At 42.3% G+C, this 19422-nt stretch overlaps 2 gene segments (V, D, J or C); both read left to right on the forward strand.

Annotated features, from left to right (window-relative positions):
• LOC119806829 overlaps positions 1–19422 on the forward strand; it is a 238803-nt gene that overhangs the window by 212162 nt on the left and 7219 nt on the right.
• LOC119806830 lies at positions 13310–17738 on the forward strand. The segment is given in 5 exon segments: positions 13310–13745; positions 16160–16537; positions 16992–17009; positions 17101–17207; positions 17508–17738. Coding segments are annotated over 5 exon segments (783 nt in total).

Genomic DNA, 19422 nt, shown 5'->3' on the forward strand with positions numbered 1-19422 from the left:
AAAAACATGGTACAAAACATGTCCAGGAAATCCAGGACACTGTGAAAAGACCAATCCTAAGAATTATATGAATAGAGGAAGACAGAGAAAATATTTTCAACAAATCATAGAAGGAAATTTCCCTTATGTAAATAAGAAGACACCTATCAAGGTACAAGAAGCATTCAGAGCACCATAGAGACTGAACCAGAAAAGAGAGTCTCATTGACACATAATAACCAAAACACTGAGTGTACAGAGCACAGAAAGAATATTACAAGCTGTAAGGGAGAAAAACCAAAAAGCATCAGAAGACGGATCTATTAGAATGACCCTGTTCTCAGTAGAGACTCTAAAAGTCATTAGGCCATGGACAGATGTTCTACAGACTCTAAGAAACCACAGATGAAAGCCCAGACTACTACACCCAGCAAAACTTTCAATTACTGTAGATGGAGAAAATAAGATTTTCCATGATAAAACCAAACTTAAGCAGTATCTATCTACAAATCCAGTCCTACAGAAGGAAAGCTCCAACTGAAAGAGGTTAGCCAAATCCATGAAAACACAAGCAACAAATAATCCCATACCTGCAAATCAAAAGAGGTATAAACACACACACATACGCAAACACAAACACAAACACACACCATAAAAACAAAATAACAGGAATCAACAAACACTACTCATTGATATCTCTAAATATGAATGGTCTCAATTCCATCATCAAAAGACACTGACTAGCCGGGCGGTGGTGGTGCACGCCTTTAATCCCAGCACTCGGGAGGCAGAGGCAGGCGGATCTCTGTGAGTTCGAGACCAGCCTGGTCTACAAGAGCTAGTTCCAGGACAGGCTCCAAAGCCACAGAGAAACCCTGTCTCGAAAAACCAAAAAAAAAAAAAAAAAAAAAAAAAAAAGACACTGACTAACAGAAGAGATGTGAAACAGGCTCCTCCCTTTTGTTATATCTGAGAAACACATCTTAACATCAAAGATAGACAATGCTTCACAGTAAAATGATGGGCAAAAATATTCCCAGCAAATGTACCTATGAAACAAGTTGGTATAGCCATTCTAGTATCTGACAAATTGGACTTCAAAGAAAAACTAATCATAAGAGATAAGAAAATGTACTAAATATTGATCAAAGGAAAAATTGACCAAGAGGACATTACAATTCTTAATACATACATCCTAAACAAAAGGCACCCAAGTTTGTAAAAGAAACACCACTGCAATTTAAACCACACATTGACCCTCACACCCTGATAGTGGTAAACTTCAATATCCCACTGTTACCAATAGAGACCATCCAGACAAAAACTAAACAGAGAAATGCTGAAGCTAACTGATGTTATATACCAAATGGACCTAATAGGTCTTAACAGAGCATTTCACCTAAACACAAAACAATACGCTTTCTTCTCAATACGTCATGGAACTTTCTCCAAAATAGACCACATACCCAGACACAAAGCAGGTCTCAACAGGTTAAAATTACACCCTGCACCTTATTTGGCCACCACAGATTAAAGGTGGATATCAACAACAGAAAGAACAGAAAGCTTACAAATCATGGAAACTAAACAACTCACTACTGAATGAAAAAGTGGGTCAAGAGAGAAATTTAAAAAGATATTAAAGACTTCCAAGGATTAAATGAAAAAAAATACGCAACATAGACAAATTTATGGGACAAGGAAGGCAGTTCTAAGAGGCAAGTTTATAGTACTAAATGCCTACATTTTAAAACATGGAGATATATCATATTAGAAATTTAAGAGAACACATGAAGACTCTAGAACAAAAGAAAGAAATCACACCCAAAAGGAGTAAATGCTGAAATCAATTACATAGGAACCAAAAAAAAAAAAAAAAAAAACCCACAAAAAGCTAATACAAAGAATCAATGAAACTAAGAGTTGTTTCTTTGAAAAAAAAATCAATAAGATTGACGAACACTTATCCAAATTAACTGAAGGATGGAGGGAGAATATCCAAACTAACAAAATTATAAATACTTTAAGGACAGACACAAAGAATCTAAGTATTAAATTAAATCCCTGGTTAGTGGGAATCACCCACCGCTGATGAAATAACTCAATCAAACCAAATTAATAAATCTAGGTTCTTTTCTGAGCAAAGCATTCCTAAATGACCCCAGGGGAAATAGATAAGGCCACAGGGGAAGCCCAAGATGTGTGGCCTTTTAATGCCCTCTGGGCATAATGGTGGGCTTTCTTGGAAACAGAGTCTGGGCTGTGACAACTCCAGGGAAGTGGGGAACTTAGAGTGGAGCTCCCACCTGAACAATAAAGAGATTTAAAACCTGGACTTCACCAAACAGGGAAACTTAAAAAAAATGTATAATTTTCCCAATAGGTACCACTTACCAAAATTAGATTAAGAACAGATAAACAACAAAAAAGTTCAGGGCCAGGTGGTTTTAACACAGAATTTTACCTGATTTTCAAACAAGAGTTAATGCCAATATTCCACAAATGGTAGAAATAGAAGCAGAAACATGATTGCCTAATTCATTTTATGAGGCCACAGTCATCCCGATACCCAAACCACATAAAAATCCAACAAGAAAGAAAATGACCGACCAGTTATTTTTATGAACATAGATGTAAAAATCTTCAATTGAATGCTTGCAAACTGAATCCAAGAACACATCAAAAAGATCATCCACCATGGTCAGGTAGTCTTCATTCCAGAGATGCAGGAGATGTTTCAATATATGAAAATCAGAAACTGTAATTGATCACATAAACTAACTTTAAAAAAAAACTACATCTCTTTATGATAAAAGTCCTAGAGATATTAGGGATAAAGGGGAGAGACCTAACCATAATAAAGGCAGTTTCTAGCAAGCCCATAGCCAAGATCAAATTAAATGGAGAGAAACTCAAAGCAATTCCACTGAAATAATGATATAGGTGGGTGTTCTACCTATGTGTTACTTTCATTGGTTAATAAACTGCCTTGGCCCATTAATAGGACAGAAAATTAGGTAGGCAGAGTAAACAGAACAGGATGTTGGGTAGAAGGCAGTGAGGCAGTCACCATGCCTCTCCTCTCTGAGACAGACGCAGGTTAAGATCTTTCCCGGTAAGCTACCACCTTGTGGTGCTACACAGATTACTAAATATAAGTTAAAGCAAGATGTGAGAGTTAGCCAATAAGAGGCTGAAAATAATGGGCCAAGCAGTGTTTAAATGAATACAATTTGTGTGTTGTTATTTCGGGTATAAAGCTAGCCGTGTGGGAGCCAGGCAGGAAGGCAGGCATGGAGCCTGCCGCTCCTTCTACAATTGGCGCCTCAATGTGGTAAACTGGATCCGTGTAAAACCTGAGAGAGCTTAAAAAGGAGAGAAAAAGAGTTTAACACAGCTTTCTGCTGTTTGCTAGGACGTGCCGTAGAAAGATTTCCTGTTTCAGCAATAGCGTCATTTTAAAACGCGGTTTCCTGGGGCTGTGCCACCAGTACAAACTCTGAATTAAAGCATTTCAATGACTTTTATGGGACTGGATGTTTGTGTTCCTGCTCAGGATCGGAAGGAAAGTACTCTGGAACCATGCCAATGGCTCAGTGCTCTCGGCCTGCACCTGGGCAGATGGCAGGATCAGGCTTAGGCAGGCAGGAGAGCATGGCAGATTTCTGGCACCATACAGAGGGATGTTTTCAGACTGCGCTGTGCTCTGCATGTCAGATTTGGCTGTAACTTGGATGAAAAGAATTTCTGTGCCGCACGCTCAGTCTCAGAGTTAAAGTGCTGAGTACGGTTCCTACCTGGCAGCCCCAGAGCTAGTAGAAAATGGCACATCCTCCATTTTGAAATTGGAGAGAGGTGGAGCCAACATCCAGAGCAGCCCGGTGGCTCTGCAGCTCAGAGGCACAAGTGGCTCCGCCATGTTGGACTGGGCATGGCAAGCAGGCTGTAGCTGTTTTTTACCTAGGAATGTCACAGCTTAGATTCTTAAGTGCTTAGCTATTTAAAGGCACAAATTAAAAATGTTCCTGGACAGTAAAAAAATTACAGATTCACAATAGGACAGATTCATACATAAACGACCTTTAAGTGGGTCACAGTGTTGGATGAGTGTACGTAGGCTTGAGAGAGAGAAGAAAAAGAATATAGAGGATAAAGTTAATAGTTTTAAAAAAGAGTAAATTCTTTAAAGAGACAGAATAAAGTAAAGTGATAGAGTAAAAATAAGGCACATAAAAATGGAAAATTCACAGAGAGTCTGGATTCTTTGTATTATTGTGTTTTCTTTAAAATTTTTGACTGTGAAGGAGCTAAGTACAGAGAGACATTTCATTATATGGGCTGCCAAGCTAAACCAGAATGGATATCATAAGAATATTATGATTTCAGAATTTGGGTCTAAGGATATGATGCTTTGGAGAGGGTCTTCTTTTGTTTCCACAGATGAAACCCTGTGCTTCTATCCCAATATGGTATGATAAACCACACCCTCCTGAAAGGTTGCTGTGAACACCTTCAAAAAATTACTTCACTCAACTGCTGACTGAGATGAATCTAGCACATAGGTTATACCATGAAAGACCTGAATAACAGTGCCTCCATTCAGCCCGAAGCAGTTTGGAGAGAAATAACCATGCCCATATTCCCAAATATTGTTTATAAGTATTCTTTTACATTTAAAGGGGGATATGATATAGATATGAATAACTTGCTTTGGTATGGATTTTAAGGTCAATTTTGTTATATGTATATGCATATTTCTAATCTTGATTAAGGTATTGTGATTATGTAGTTCATTAAAAAATGTAATGTATATAGATTGTTAATAGATAATCATCAATAATACTCAAGCTTGTAGTCATGTTAGATTTTCTAGATGTGCATAGATATATTTAAAATAGGCATTCTTCATATCTTTCAAAGACTGCAGAATATGGCATTTAATGTTTTAATAACTTAGGGCTTTTCAGGACAATGAGACACATCTGCTCCTGGCATCACTAATCTACTTCAAGAGGAAGACGGGCATCGAAGAGGCTCCTTATAAAGTTTGAAAGCCATTTGGGCAAGAAACTGCTCTTGCCTGGACTGTTGCATAAACTGGACACAAAGAACCCACAAAGAGAGAACTGCTAAATATGCCTAAAGGTGAGATGGTCTTTCAGGGTTCCTGATTCATGAAAGAGTCTGTGAGACATTCTGCAGGACACAGCAGATAGTGACTAAACTGCCTTTGAAATTTCCTGCTTCATGGAAATGTCCGCTGGAAACTATGGGCCTATAGGCTGAAGATGGATGCCCCAACGGTACAAAAGAACTTTGGGTGACTGTCCAGGCAGCGAGATGTCTCTGTCATTTCTAGAGTTTGGAAGTTGCTTATTTCTTGTTTGCTTAGGTAATATTATATCCTTCTAGAGTCTTTGATGGAGTTGAAGAATAAATAGATAGTTATAGTTTTCCATTATTATGATAAAGATAAAATAGATATAAATATTGTTACTATAATTCTTACTTGATAACTGTTTTGTTATATGTAATTTTACTATGTTAAAGCTAAAGCCTTTCTTTTTTTTAAACAGAAAAAGGCGAAATGATGTAGGTGGGTCTTCTTTCTATGTGTTGCTTTCATTAGTTAATTAATAAAAGAACTGCTTGGCCTGATAAGTCAGAACATAGGTGGGTGGAGTAGACAGAACAGAATGCTGGGAAGAAGGAAATGAGGCGGTCGCCTTGACTCTCCTTTCCGAAATGGACGCAAGTTAAGATCTTTTCCGGTAAGCCACCACCTCGTGGTGCTACACAGATTAATAGAAATGGGTTAATCAAGATGTGAGAGTTAGCCAGTAAGAGGCTAGAGCTAATGGGGCAAGCAATGTTTAAATGAATACAATTTGTATGTTGTTGTTTTGGGGCATAAGCTAGCCAGGCAGCTGGGATCCGGGTGGCAGGAATGCAGTCCGCATCTCCTTCTACACCTGACAAGGTTTTCTGCTCTCTCCATACTTAGTCTATATAGTACTTGTACTCTTAGCCAGAGCAGGAAGACAACTGAGGGAGATAAAGGGCACACAAATTGGAAAGGAAGAAGCCAAAGTGTCCTTATTTGTAGATGAAATTATCATATAAAAGTGACCAAAAATTTCATCAGAAAACTCCTACAGCTGATATACACTTTCAAGAAAATGGCTGGACACAAAGTTAAATCAGAAAAATCAGAGCCCTTACTATATACAAATGCCCAACAGACAGAATCAGGGAAACAACACCTTTTACCAATAGCCCCAAACAATGTAAAACATCCTGGGGGTAAATCTAACCAAGCAATTGAAAGATTTATATGACAAAAACTTTAGGACATTGAAGAAAGAAATTGAAAAGAATACCAGAAGATGGAACGATTGCCTGTGCTTATGAATCAGTAGGATTAATAGAATAAAAATAGTCATCCTACAAAAATTAATCTACAAATTCAATGCAATCCCATCAAGATTCCAACACAATTCTTAGCAGACCTTGAAAGGATAATTTAAACTTTACATGGGAACACACAAACAGAATAGATAAAAAACAATATTGAACAGTAAAAACAAATTTTTTTTTTGATGGAGGCATGGAGGCATCACCATCCCTGGTTTCAAGTGGTGCTGAAAAGCTATAGTAATAATAATTTTAAAATCTCAGAGGAAAGCCTCACGAATTCATAGGATCAACTGGAAGAGAGACTTGGGTGCTGAGAACAAGGTAGAGGAATATGCTCACTCACTCATCAAATGTATCAAATCCAAAAACTCCAAGAATGGAACACTTGATTCTTTTATAAAAATCAAGCCTACAAATTATTATGCCTCTTTAACTGCACAGAACATTATTTATTAATTTATTTTACTTTGTATTTTGTGTACATTGGTGTGAAGGTGTCAGATTCTCTGGAACTGGAGTTACAGACAGTTGTGAGCTGCCATGTGGGTGCTGGGAATTGAATCCAGGTCTTTTCGAAGAGCAACCAGTGTTCTTAACCACTGAACCATCTCTCCAGCCCTGACTCTGAACCTCTTGACAAGAAATGTTGCCTTCACCATCCCAATACTAGTGATTAAAATAAGCCTGGTATGCAGTGATTAAATGAGTATAGCGTTGAAGAAGAGTGGAGACAAATGTGATCGAAGACAACTTTTCAGAATGGTTCTGAAAGAACATCCCTTGAAGAGCAGCACCAGAATCAGTAGGGCTTAGCAAAGAAAGCACTAGCCTGCACTAGGCGAGCATGGAGTAAGAAATCCGGGGATGGGGCTCAGTAACCTGTGCTTTAGTGAACCTTCCAGGCCGCTCTCATCTTGATGAGACCTAAGAACCAGTGTGCTAGCAGTGCTCCTAGTTGCCCAGTATATCAGTGCACACTACAATCCCAGCATTAGGAAGGTGGGTGCAAGAGAATACAAGCTTGTATTCAGCCTGGGCTGAATAGAGAAATACCAGAAAAGGCTACATAACAAAAACTTGTCAATAAAATAAAATAAACCACACTCTGCTGTGTTTGCATGAATTATCTCACTTGGTTTCCGCAGCTGCCTAAAATAGACATTTTTACTATCATTACCCTTAAATATAATGATACTTATTGCTTAAAAGGCTTAATAACTTCTCCAAGTCCTCTAGCCAGAAAAGGTGACCTTATGAGTCCAGTAAGATGGGAACCAGGATTGGACTTCCCAAGAAACGAAACTATCAGCTAGGTGCAACAGCCCCAGAATTCAAATAAGGAGTCTTGACGAGTGTGACCTTTTCACTATTTGCTAACTCATTTTAACTTAATCATGTTTTAGTTCCTGAGAAGCTCACGGGGGCAGGACAGGCTGAGAGAAACCCATTAATATTCTAAAATTCTCAAAATTGTTCTTGTGTAAACGCGTTTGTGTGATTCCCTATCTAGCCCCTTTACCACAAGCACACCTTTTTCTATCTTTTTCTTTTTGTTCTTTTTAAAATGTGTGACTCAGGCTGGCCTCAAACTCATGATCCTCCTGTCTCAGCCTCGCCTCCTTCAGCAAATCCTACCAGCTTCTGCCACCATAACCAGCACAAACACACACCTTTAAAAAGAATCCTTTCCTGCCCCCACCAGTGTTCTGCACACTCTTCTTATCCCCTCTGCTGGCTAAGTCCAAATGGCAATTAATTAGGAGAAAAGAATAAAGTAAAAGGCCTCTTTAGGGTTGCATGCCTATATTCCAAGCACTAGGGACCCAGAGGCAGGCAGATTTCTGTGAGTTCGAGTCCAGTTTGGTCTACATAGTGAGTTCCAGGACAGCCAGAGCTACATAGTGAGACCCTGACTTAAAAAAGGAGAGAGAGAGAGAGAGAGAGAGAGAGAGAGAGAGAGAGAGAGAGAGAGAGAGAGAGAGAGAGAGAGAGAGAGAGAGAGAGAGAGAGAGAGAGAGAGAGAGATTGAATAAGGAAAGGCTGCCCCCTGCTGTCCATATATATGAATGACTACAACATGATTTCTGACAGGTTAAAAAATTGAATGAATTAGTCAATGAACTAGTGAGCAAGTAAATAACAGAATAGATAGAAAGACAGACAGACAGACAGACGGACAGACGGATGGACAGACGAGCAGATGGATAAATTTTTATTTTATGTTATTTTATTTTATTTTATTTTAATGTTGCCACCTTTGTATTTGGTCTTAATGCCCAGATGAGAAAACTGGAAAAATGCTACCAGAACCCATGACACTAAGACACATGGTACTATTATCTTCAAGGCCAGAAAATATTAAGATACCCAGCTACATGACTAAAGGAAAAAACTCTGGCTTAATGAATAAATCATTGCTAGGAAAATGTTGTAAGAAATTAAACGGTGAAAACTAGATCAAGATAAAATGTGTAGCTCAATGGAAAAAAGAATGAAGAGTAGCTTTTCCCACCTTCCATTCGGTGGTAAAACTGAATGACTTTTTTACTGCAGCTTACAGTGGAGTGCCAAGATCTGCCACTGTTGATGAGTCACACAGACTGTCTCCCCTTTGCCCTGCACCAGTTCCTGTTTGGCCTAGGAAGTAGCTGGCCTCCCGCTGTGACAAAGGCATACCTAAGAACATCTTCTGGTTATCTATTTAACTGTGTTAGCAAACCCAGTCCTAGAGACTTGATGCAGAAGCTCAGGGAATTGGCTAGAGATCTGCACCCTGACAAGCTTCCTGAGGAGCGCAGGCCTCAAGGAGCTAAAAGACAGTCACAAAACAGCTTCTTAATAAACCAATCTTTGGAAAGAGTAATACCTTGAAGCTAAGTACTTTTTTCAGCAGAAGATTTTTAATAGAAAATGACTAGTTTACTAGTTTTATTCCCTTTGATACTGTTTTTTTTTTTCATTTAAAACAAGTACTATAGGTATATGGCTCCAAAATTGAAATCCTGCCATAGAATTAGCACTGAGAAAAGGGCTGTTCTCTGTTTCTCTCTGTGCCACTGTTGTTGGGGGTAACGGCCTTAGATCCCCTGCCATTGTCGTTGAGGGGGTAATGGCCTTAGATCCCCTGCCATTGTTATTGAGGGGGTAATGGCCTTAGTTTGCTTCATCTTTTTACCCGCTTTTCCTTTTGGTTTTATTTTGCAGTTCTGGGGACTCAAACCCACGGTCTCCATGATGCAAGCAATTACCAACGAATTGCTGTCAGCCTTCTTTCCAGATTTCTTTATGAAAAGTCATATAAACAAGTCCACTGGAATGATCTTTAGTTAATTCGACCCCATGAGTTCAACCAAACACAGCCTACACACCGATGCAATTCCCCAGTTTGTCCTTTCAAGTTAACAGTGAGTGTGAGAGAGCACACTGACATGACACAGTTATTGCACACTTGTTTAAACTGTTTTAATTCCTAAGCTTTCTGGACTTTTGGAGACAAGCTCTTTCTCTGTAAATCAGACTTGGTTTTAAATTCATAGCGATCTTTCTGCCTCAGCCTCCCAAGTGCTAAAATTTCATTTGCATGTAATTGTACCTACAAGGTCAGTTTCCTGGGGTGAGATTTCTGGGTGAAAATAAAAATGAGAACCAACTTGTTTCATTGTTGGTTCTAGTTATTTTCTATATGGGTTGTTTTTATCATTTTTCTATTCCTGCTAGCAACAAATAAGCTAACGTCTTTATTTCTCTGCGAAGTCCCTAAGAAAACAGTGCCTAATAGCCCAATTTTCAAATTGCTGCAAGGCATTCTTTCAATGTGTTTTCTTGGTATTTTGGTATTACCACGGTGAGAACTTTTCCCTATGCTTAAGCACCATTTTGCTAAAACATCTGCTATTTGCCTTTGTTTTTTGTTTTTTGAATTGAGCTGTCGAATTATCTCCTGTTGATTTCTAGTCCTAGTGGTGAGAATTGCAAATATTTCCCCAGGTTTTCACTTAGCTTTTGATTCTGTTTCTATTTCTTATACAAATGTGACAAAATTACATAGTCAAGTCTATCTTTTCTTCACCTGAGTTTTAATTCACTACTTGACAGGTAATGAAAGGAAACATGGGGTGTGGAGGGGATACGCAGGGCACGCAAGGGCAGGTTGGATTTCAGAGTCAGCTCATCTGCTGTTGAGATGGAGTCTCAAAGTCTAGACCTATCTGCATATTGGCCAAACTGGGCTCAAACTCACATATCTGCCTGCTTCTGTCTCTCAATGCTAGGATGTGTAAGCTTTCACTCCCTGACACACTCATCTTGAGCCAGGAAGATCAAAATGTCTACGAATGGTTTTGAAACATCTTCAGAGAAGATCACAATGCAGCTACGATCATATGGTCCTGTGATTATATGAGAAAAATTTCCTAACTGTCTCTGTGCAGCCTTCGTGGAGACTTATCTCTGTCTCCCTTTGCCCATCTGGATGAGTTTAAACATAACATTTGAGGTCACTTCACCTCATTTCATACCCATTCCTGGAAAGACGGTGCATCTTTGCCATCGTTCTAAGAAGTCCAGAGTCTAGTCAACCCTGGAGAAGGCTTGAGTCTGTCACAAAGAGAGAGAGTCTGTATATTGCACAGTCTTAGTCTTGGGAGGAAGCTGTCGCCTCTGGGTGATGCACCACCTTGGGGCACAGGCAGAGCCAGGCTAGACTGGGCTGTCACTTCCTCATAGAGTGGGTGGTTCCCTTAAATGATGACAACCTGAGAAGGGCGGATACTTGAGGGGATCCATCCCCTTCAGTAAACAGCATTGCAAATGACGTCCAGCTCCAAGAACAAAGGACAGACAAAAGAAGGCCCAGGGCAAGGAGGAAACTCCCTGTTGGCTCTCTTCTTCCCACCACCTTGCACAATGGGGGAAATGTCACCTTCCTTAACTTTTACTCCCCTCAAAGGAGCAGCTGTTCTGGTGGTTTCTTCCAGCCTCCAAGGGGTGGGCCTATGGGTGGGTCGTTTTTGTATAAAGCTGTAACATTGTGGGGACAGGGGGCACGGTGATTCAATTCTATGGGAAACCTTTACAAAAACCTCTCTGTCTGTCCTAAAACCCACAGTCCTCTGCTTTTCTCCTAGGACCCAGGCCTAGAGGTGTTTAGATCCAGAATGCTTCCACTTCACCTCTGCTATCTGCCAGACCAAGATCATGGAAAAGAATAGAGCCTTATCAACGAAAGCCTCCTATGCAAAAACAACACAAGCATAAGAAGAATGACTTAGTGGCCCCAGAGGCACAGGCTACAGGGACACCCTTCAAACAACCTTTTTGGAACAAGACCACCATCAATGGAAAGGTGAACCAGAATTGAATGGTTCTGCAGATTGCTCAGAAAGAACCATGGAGATCTCAGCTCTGTTCTGGTCCAAGGAACCTGCTCTCAGCAGGCCTCCCTCATTTTAATGGACCCTCAGAAAGAGACGATATAGAGAGAGCATCCTTCACAAAAGGGATGTAGATCCTACTGGATGGAATTTGCCATGTTCTACATTTCCACAAATCTAATATCAAAATGTTTTGGGAATATCTATAAAGCACACAAGGTTATTACTCCTGCTAGGTTCTTCTAGACACTAGCTGTGACCATTGTCTCTTCACACCTTAAGCTTGTTTTCCTCCTTGCCCCATGGCACTGTGCAAACACAGAAGTTTTCTTTGGTAAAGGAACCAGGCTCACGGTTATAGGTAAGATATCTTTCAGATAAATTTCCAGGACAAAGCATGTCCTCCATGGCCATTTTCGGGTACCTGTATACTGTTGTGCAAATTACGACTACACCTTCGGCTCAGGGACCAGGCTTTTGGTACTAGGTAAGGCCTAAGGGTGTTTGGGTGTGGGATGGAAAGGCTGACTGTGTCCTGGGAACCAGAAGAAGGAGCTAGCTCATGGATTTTGCTTGAGGGAGAAACCAGCTCGTGTCTGGGACAACATTCTAGGGAGGCTGATTGCACAAAGGTACTCTGAAGGTTCCTGGATGGGTCAAGATGAGCCTGGGACAGAGGACAGGAAAGAGAAAGGAGGTGGGTTCACAGAGAGTGCAGGGTTTTGAAGTAGACTTAGGAGGCTGTGTTCTGGAAGCACAGTCTATTTTGGAGAAGGAAGCCGGCTCACTGTTGTAGGTAAGTTAGGGCCTCTATCTGGGGTGCCTACAGTGTCCCAGTTCTCATCTGACAGGAAGATCTAAATGCCTGTGCTCATGCTTACAAGCAGGGAAGAATGTCCAGTCTCAGTATTTCACAGGCCGGCTATGCCAAGCCTGGGCACCCTGCCGAGTGCAAGCAGGATCCCCTGGGAATCAGCTACATATACTGCCCCTAGTCCTGCTGTATGGTCCTCTCACACAGACAGAAGACAGACATCGGAGAGGAGGATGCATGGACCCACCACAAAAACTGATTGGCAATTTCATTAGTTAATACTGCATAGTTGTCAGTCCTTCCACTCCCCAGAGATCAAACGGTCCTCAGGGATGAGGGAAGCTAGCTGGCAGGTGGGCCTGGGGAGGAGGGACAGAGAGCAGGAGACAGTTTTACCACCAAGCTTTAATGTTGTGTTCCAACGAACGATTGTTTTTCGGTGGTGGAACCAAGCTGTCTGTCCTGGGTACGTAAAAGATTCCTTTCTCCGGAGGGTATGTGGTAAGTCTCGGGGTGCAGGGGAGCTCCTTGGAGACGGAAAGGACTGCAAACTTACCCTAGGTTGTGGCTCAGAGAGGATGAAAGAGTGGAGAGAGATGTATCGTAGCCCCTGGGGAAGGTCCCAGCAGTTCCTCAGGGGTTTGTCACTCAGTGTTGTACTGTGTAACAATCAGGCCCAGCATTTTGGAGAGGGGACTCGACTCTCTGTTCTTGGTAAGCTACAGAACTGAAAAGATGGGGCTACTGTCCCTTGGAGCCAGAGTACCCACCAGCACTGGTGGAAGGGGCCAAGGAATTTAGTTATCCCTTTACTTGCTGGGATCTAAGCGACTTCTCTGTCTCCCTCTTGGCAAGATGAACCAGCAACTGTTTCAGTCTGTGAGCGGTCTCCTCTCTACCTCCCATGGTTATCTTACCTTTTCGATTGCATGGATGTCCTCCTGAGTCCCTTGCTCTTGTCCCCCTCCTGTCACATACCCCATGGAATTACTGTAGTCTAGAATCCTACCTGCAGGCAGAGAGTGCTAGTCATCAGGCTCTCAGGGAACTAGGGCTAGCTCTCTGCCTCGGGACTGCTGGTGGGTTTTACCAAGGCCTCCTGCAGCTGTGTTCCTATAATTCGCCCCTCTACTTTGCAGCAGGTACCAGGCTCACTGTGACAGGTATGGGGGCTCTATTCCTGACTGGAGGGGTGCCTGTGTTGGATCACGATGGTCTGGGAAAGGAACTTAGGTTTAAGATTGGAAGGTAGAGTCACCTGTTCCCATCTGGAACACTATGCCCTCTCCAACCTTCCCCAGAGCCTGGTTGCTTGCTCATTCCTGGGCTTGCTTTCTCCTTCTACTCACAGAATGCCTTGTCTTTGGGGCTTTGGGTTTTCTCGCTCTTCTTTTTATTATTCTTTGGACTCCGATCGTTCGTACGTTGTGACCGATGCACTGCTTGTTTTCTCTCTAGTGCCACTTCTCCACCCTGTCCATCTCATTCTCCTTCTGTGCTTTGGTGCATAGCTCTGTCTTCTGACTTCAAATATGACCCTGAACTCCAGTGCAGACATCTAATCCTGCCTTCCTCTTTCTCCCTCTCTCTACCAGTCTCTGAAGACTTGTGTTTGTCTTCCTAGTGTGGTTTAAGGGCTGGACGGCAGAGGGGACCAGGATGCTGGTATTAGGCTGATCCTGAGCAGCGGGCACAAGTCTTTGTTATAGCATTTCAGGAGCTTTAGCTGTCTGCAGGGGAGTTTGAAGTTCTTTGTACTCGGTGGGTATCTTTGGCATAGATATGAATAAGCTTACAACTAGAGAAATGACATATTAGCAGGATATTATGTCGAAAAAAAGAGAAAATAGATAAGTGGTCCTCAGACCCCAGGTCTTCTTGGGATAATAAACTAATGTATCTATCATGAAAGCCCAACATAACCGATATTGTGCTTGGGAGGAAAGCAGACAGGCTGCGGTAGTGGGGAGGGAAGCGATGAGGTCTGAGAGACAGAAAATGATGGGAGAATGGGGCACCTCGATCCTCCTGGGTCTGGACACTTGCATAGATACTTTTTTCTAGAAAGGACAGATGCCATGGACGCTAAAGGAAACTCCTTGACACTGGCTTCAAATGCCTAAGATTCAAAGAAATAAAGTTGGGTGGATTGTCTGGGGTGATAGTCCTTAAAAAAAATGCTAAGCTGTCCCAGGCTCTCCAAGACATATAAAATAAGGACAGTTTAAAATTAACTTTAATTTAAAGGACTAAGACCAAAATTATTGGTTTTGTTTGTTTTTTACTTTTGAGAACTTCATGAATGAGTATTGACTCTACATCACTCCCATCCTGCCCTCTTCCTCTCTCCTTCCTCCCATACCCCTTTCTCTTTCCCAAATTCTTTTGAAGGATTCAAAGGTCACCTCATTATACTGCAAGCCACTGTTTGTCTTTGTCCAAACCCATGTCTCAATTTCCCTTACAAGCCCTCAACTTCAGACAGAGAAAGAGACCTCCTGTTGTTGTGTTTCTGCCTGAGAACCTTGCTTTTCCTTCAGAACCCAGCCAGAGAGGGAGGACATTAAATTCCACATAAAAGAAGGGTGCTTGGAGGTTGTGTGCAAACTCCATCTTCAGAGGGAGTGGTTCTTTTCAATAGTCCTAGAAAGTTTTTGCTGTCCCCTCTTCCGAGCATATGGGGCCCAGGCCTTTCTGCTTTAAGATTTGTTTAGAGGAGCAATTAGTCTCTCACTTCATCAAGGGATGCAAAGTTAGGCTGTGAACTTGAGTTCTGAAACTCATCGAGGAGGTTTGCTGAGCACTGGAAAACTAGAAGAGTTCAACGTATGAATAACATCTTCCACAGCACGGCAGCTTTCCTGAGCAAGCCGCCACAGCCCTCTTACACCTCAGCGTAGGAGTGGATGTGGAACATCAGATAGGCAGCTGGCCAGAGACAAGCTGGAACCTCAAAGCAAGCTGCATGCAGAGGAGAGTGGGGGCGGGAAGAGTTGAGCAAGGTATTTAGAAACTTGGAGACTTTTCTGGATATTAAGGGGGGGAAATGTCTCTTTTAGGCAACACATGTTGATAGTATGTAGAATCACCCAAACACATTAAAATTTGTACCTCACCCCCAAAAGGAAAATAGTAAGCAAAAAAGAAAAAAATCACCTTAGCTCTTAGTATCGTGATGTTAATATGAAACTTTTGCCTCAAAATTCAAACTCTGCCTTTTCCACTATTTCAAATCTAAAAGATCAGATAGTCATGCATGGATTAAGGTTTTGAAACACAAAACTGCATATATTCTTTTTCACAGGTAATCAAACAAAGTCACAGTACGTAAGGCACTACAAAAGTGTCCAGAAAATCAGGCTATGGTTCCTCCTTAGGAAAATGGGGGAGAAATAAACCCATAAAAAAGAAAGAGGGAGCATCAAGGGAGATCCAGAACAGAGTTAGATGGTGACAGACGGCTAGCAGGACCTACTATGACATAGTTGTACTTTAGAATGACCGTTTCTAGGCCTCTCACACAGTCTAAGCCAGACCTAGACAGCTCTCAAAGCAGCCCTCCTCTCTTCATTTCCAGAGGATTTGAGCAAGGTGAGTCCGCCCAAGGTCACCTTGTTTGAGCCATCAGAAGCAGAGATCGTCGACAAACAAATGGCCACCCTTGTGTGTCTGGCCAGGGGCTTCTACCCTGACCACGTGGAACTGAGCTGGTGGGTGAATGGCAAGGAGGTCCACAGTGGAGTCAGCACAGACCCTCAGCCCTACATGGAGAACAATAACCTCACCTACTGCCTGAGCAGCCGCCTGAGGGTCTCTGCGACCTTCTGGCACAACCCTCGCAACCACTTCCGCTGCCAAGTCCAGTTCTATGGGCTAACAGATGAAGACGTGTGGACGGAGTCCTCGCCCAAGCCTGTCACCCAGAACATCAGTGCAGAGGCCTGGGGTAGTGCAGGTACGTCTGTACATGGGACCTGGGGAGCAGCAGGTAAGAAGAATGAGCATCGCTAGTGTCTAAGAAAAATGGAAAGAAGCAGGCAGAAGCCAGAAAGTCCAGACACACACACACAAAAAAAAAAAAAAAACAGTGGCAGGAGACTAAAACTTGACAAAATTAGACAGCTACAGCTAATCCTAACACCAGATCCTCAGCCCAGCAGCCCTTACATGTATGGTCTCCTTTCCATGGCCTTGTGTAATGCAGCCTCTGAATCATTATTATTGGTGCCTAAGGTATGTATGGGTTTCAAGAATAATAGGTTTGCATTGGCACAATAGAAGAACGAGGGTTCTGGGGCCACCCAGGGAGGCTGATCTGTCAGTCTATGCTAGCCTCAAGGCTGACTTAATTCTCAGTCTGCTTAATAAAAAGAGGTCTCATTCATTTTCCTGCCTTTCTTTTCTTTCAGAGTGTGGCATTACCTCAGGTGAGCTGACTCCCTTTTCACCTCTCATGACCTTGACTGCAGTTAGCTACCTGTCCAAAGGTACTTACCTGTTTTCCTTTACTCTCCCCAGCATCCTACCAACAAGGGGTCCTGTCTGCCACCATCCTTTATGAGATCCTGCTGGGGAAGGCCACCCTGTACGCTGTGCTTGTCAGTACCCTGGTGCTGATGGCGATGGTAAGGAAGGGGCAAATGGGCCATACAGAGGAGGTGACACAGGGCACACAAGAAACTAAGATCCAGGGGCTCAGGGGCTCTAGCAGAACCAGAGCTAATCAATAGAGAGAGTTCTGCTCCCGTGTCATAAAAGACAAGCAGAATGGCAATGAATGAGCCATGCAGAGGACCATCTGTGGTAACCCAAAACCCCAAGGGATATTTGAGGAGCCCTATCATTTCTCTGAATGGCCTTCCTACTTCCCCTCAAGCTGCACTGAGCAGGGCCCTTGGTAAATCTAAAACCCTTCTCTTCCGCAGGTCAAAAGAAAGAATTCCTGAGGCCAGACTTGGAGGCAGAGCCCAGAACTTTCAATACAGATTCTCTTTTGCCAGCACTTCTGAAGAGCTGTCCTCATTTGTCTGTGTGTCCCAAAGTCTGCTTACTAGTCATGTGCACTTACCCATGTGCGTCTGAAATCCCTGGGACCTGAAGAGCACCTAGCATATATACAATCAAAAAACATAACCAATAAATTTGTTCTAGAACGAGTGTGTGTAGATGTCTTTATTGTCTCTCTTTGTACTCCCTGATCAATCATGAAAGATGAGATATTCAAAACAAAAAATGGTGCCCAGTTCAGGTAAGAAAAGTGAGGGCCCCCAACCCTGAGAGTAACAGAAGAGGCTAATGGGAGGTGATGGGAAATAGAAATTCTCAAGAGAGAAAGACAGGAGTTCTGAGTACAGGAAGTTTCTGGCCCTCAAAAAAGCACTCTGGGGAGAAGGTATAGGTTACACAAATGTAATCTCTGCAACTGGTCATGTCCTGGTGACTAACAAGGCTTGGGTCCCTGTGTGTCAATCTTCCTTTCAGCCTCTCAATGAACACATGTGTTTGTTCACCAAGCCACGCTCCCAGCTGATCACATGATCATGCACTGTCTTAGAAAATTATATTTCAGTGGAAAAGGTGTCTTCTGTTTAAGATATAAATCTGTTGGTAAATTTTTAGCTAGTGAAATAGAGGGATTTAAACAACATCCCATGGTTGTGCCTAGAAGTACAAATAATGCTGCTTCTTATCAAGAACAAGCCTTATTTCTTCATCTAGAAAACCTTCACGGGTGGTGGTGGCGCCACACCTTTAATCCCAGCACTCAGGAGGCAGAAGCAGGCGGATATCTGTGAGTTCGAGACCAGCCTAGTCTACAAGAGCTAGTTCCAGTACAGGCTCCAAAGCTGCAGAGAAACCCTGTTTCAAAAAAAGGGGGGGGGGGAGGAAAACCTTCACACGCTCCCTGTGTTCTTTCGCTGTCCCCATGGTTGGGTAATCATGTTAGCATGGTAGGATAGTCATGTTTCCATGGTGGGGGGAGTCATGTCATCATTGTGGGGGAGTCATGTCATCATGGTGGGGGAGTCATGTCCTCATGGTGGGGGAGTCATGTCCTCATGGTGGGGGAGTCATGTCATCATGGTGGGGGAGTCATGTCATCATGGTGGGGTAGTTGCCATCCTGGAGATGGCATAAAGAACTGATGATTCACTTTATCTCATAACCTCACATACCCAACTCCTCCCATCACTCCCATGCCATTCCGCATGTTCTCTTGCCTACCCTACCTGGAACAGCATGGTGCCCCCCTTCCCTCAGTAATCCCTATTTGGCTTTAAGCATTGGCTTCAGTGTCTTCCTGGAGCCTTCCCTAGCATTTGTTGCTCACTCACTTCTTGCTTTTAACTCCCTAAGTTACAGTCTGTATTTTGCCATCTGGTGCCTTGTGAAGACCTCCTTCAAGACTCTTACCATACTTAGTGGAAACTGCTTCTTATCTGACAACCCCCATGTAACTGGTGGTTCTTTCATAACTAGTATATTATTTTTCATAGTACCCTGGAATATTGCATGGTATTTTGTTTCAGGATAGATACTTGGTAGTAATTTTTAAATGAATCTGTGAATGAAGAGGGACATAAAAGTGACCCTATTTTAGACACAGTCTTCTCAGTAGGACCCTCTCAGAACAGTCATCTACATTTCCACAAGTCCTTCCCCTCTGTATTGCATATGATTTCAAAGTTTAATCTATGTCAACGTTCATGTATAGCTACATACAGACACATACATTTACATGTACATTCACATTACCCGCTCACTAAACAAATATAACTGTAATGTGTTACTTTTGAAAACCCAGGGAACAGAGCTAACTAAGCCAGTCCCCAAGAAATC

This window comes from Arvicola amphibius, chromosome 2 (assembly GCF_903992535.2).
Source record: "Arvicola amphibius chromosome 2, mArvAmp1.2, whole genome shotgun sequence".
Taxonomy (NCBI): Eukaryota; Metazoa; Chordata; class Mammalia; order Rodentia; family Cricetidae; genus Arvicola; species Arvicola amphibius.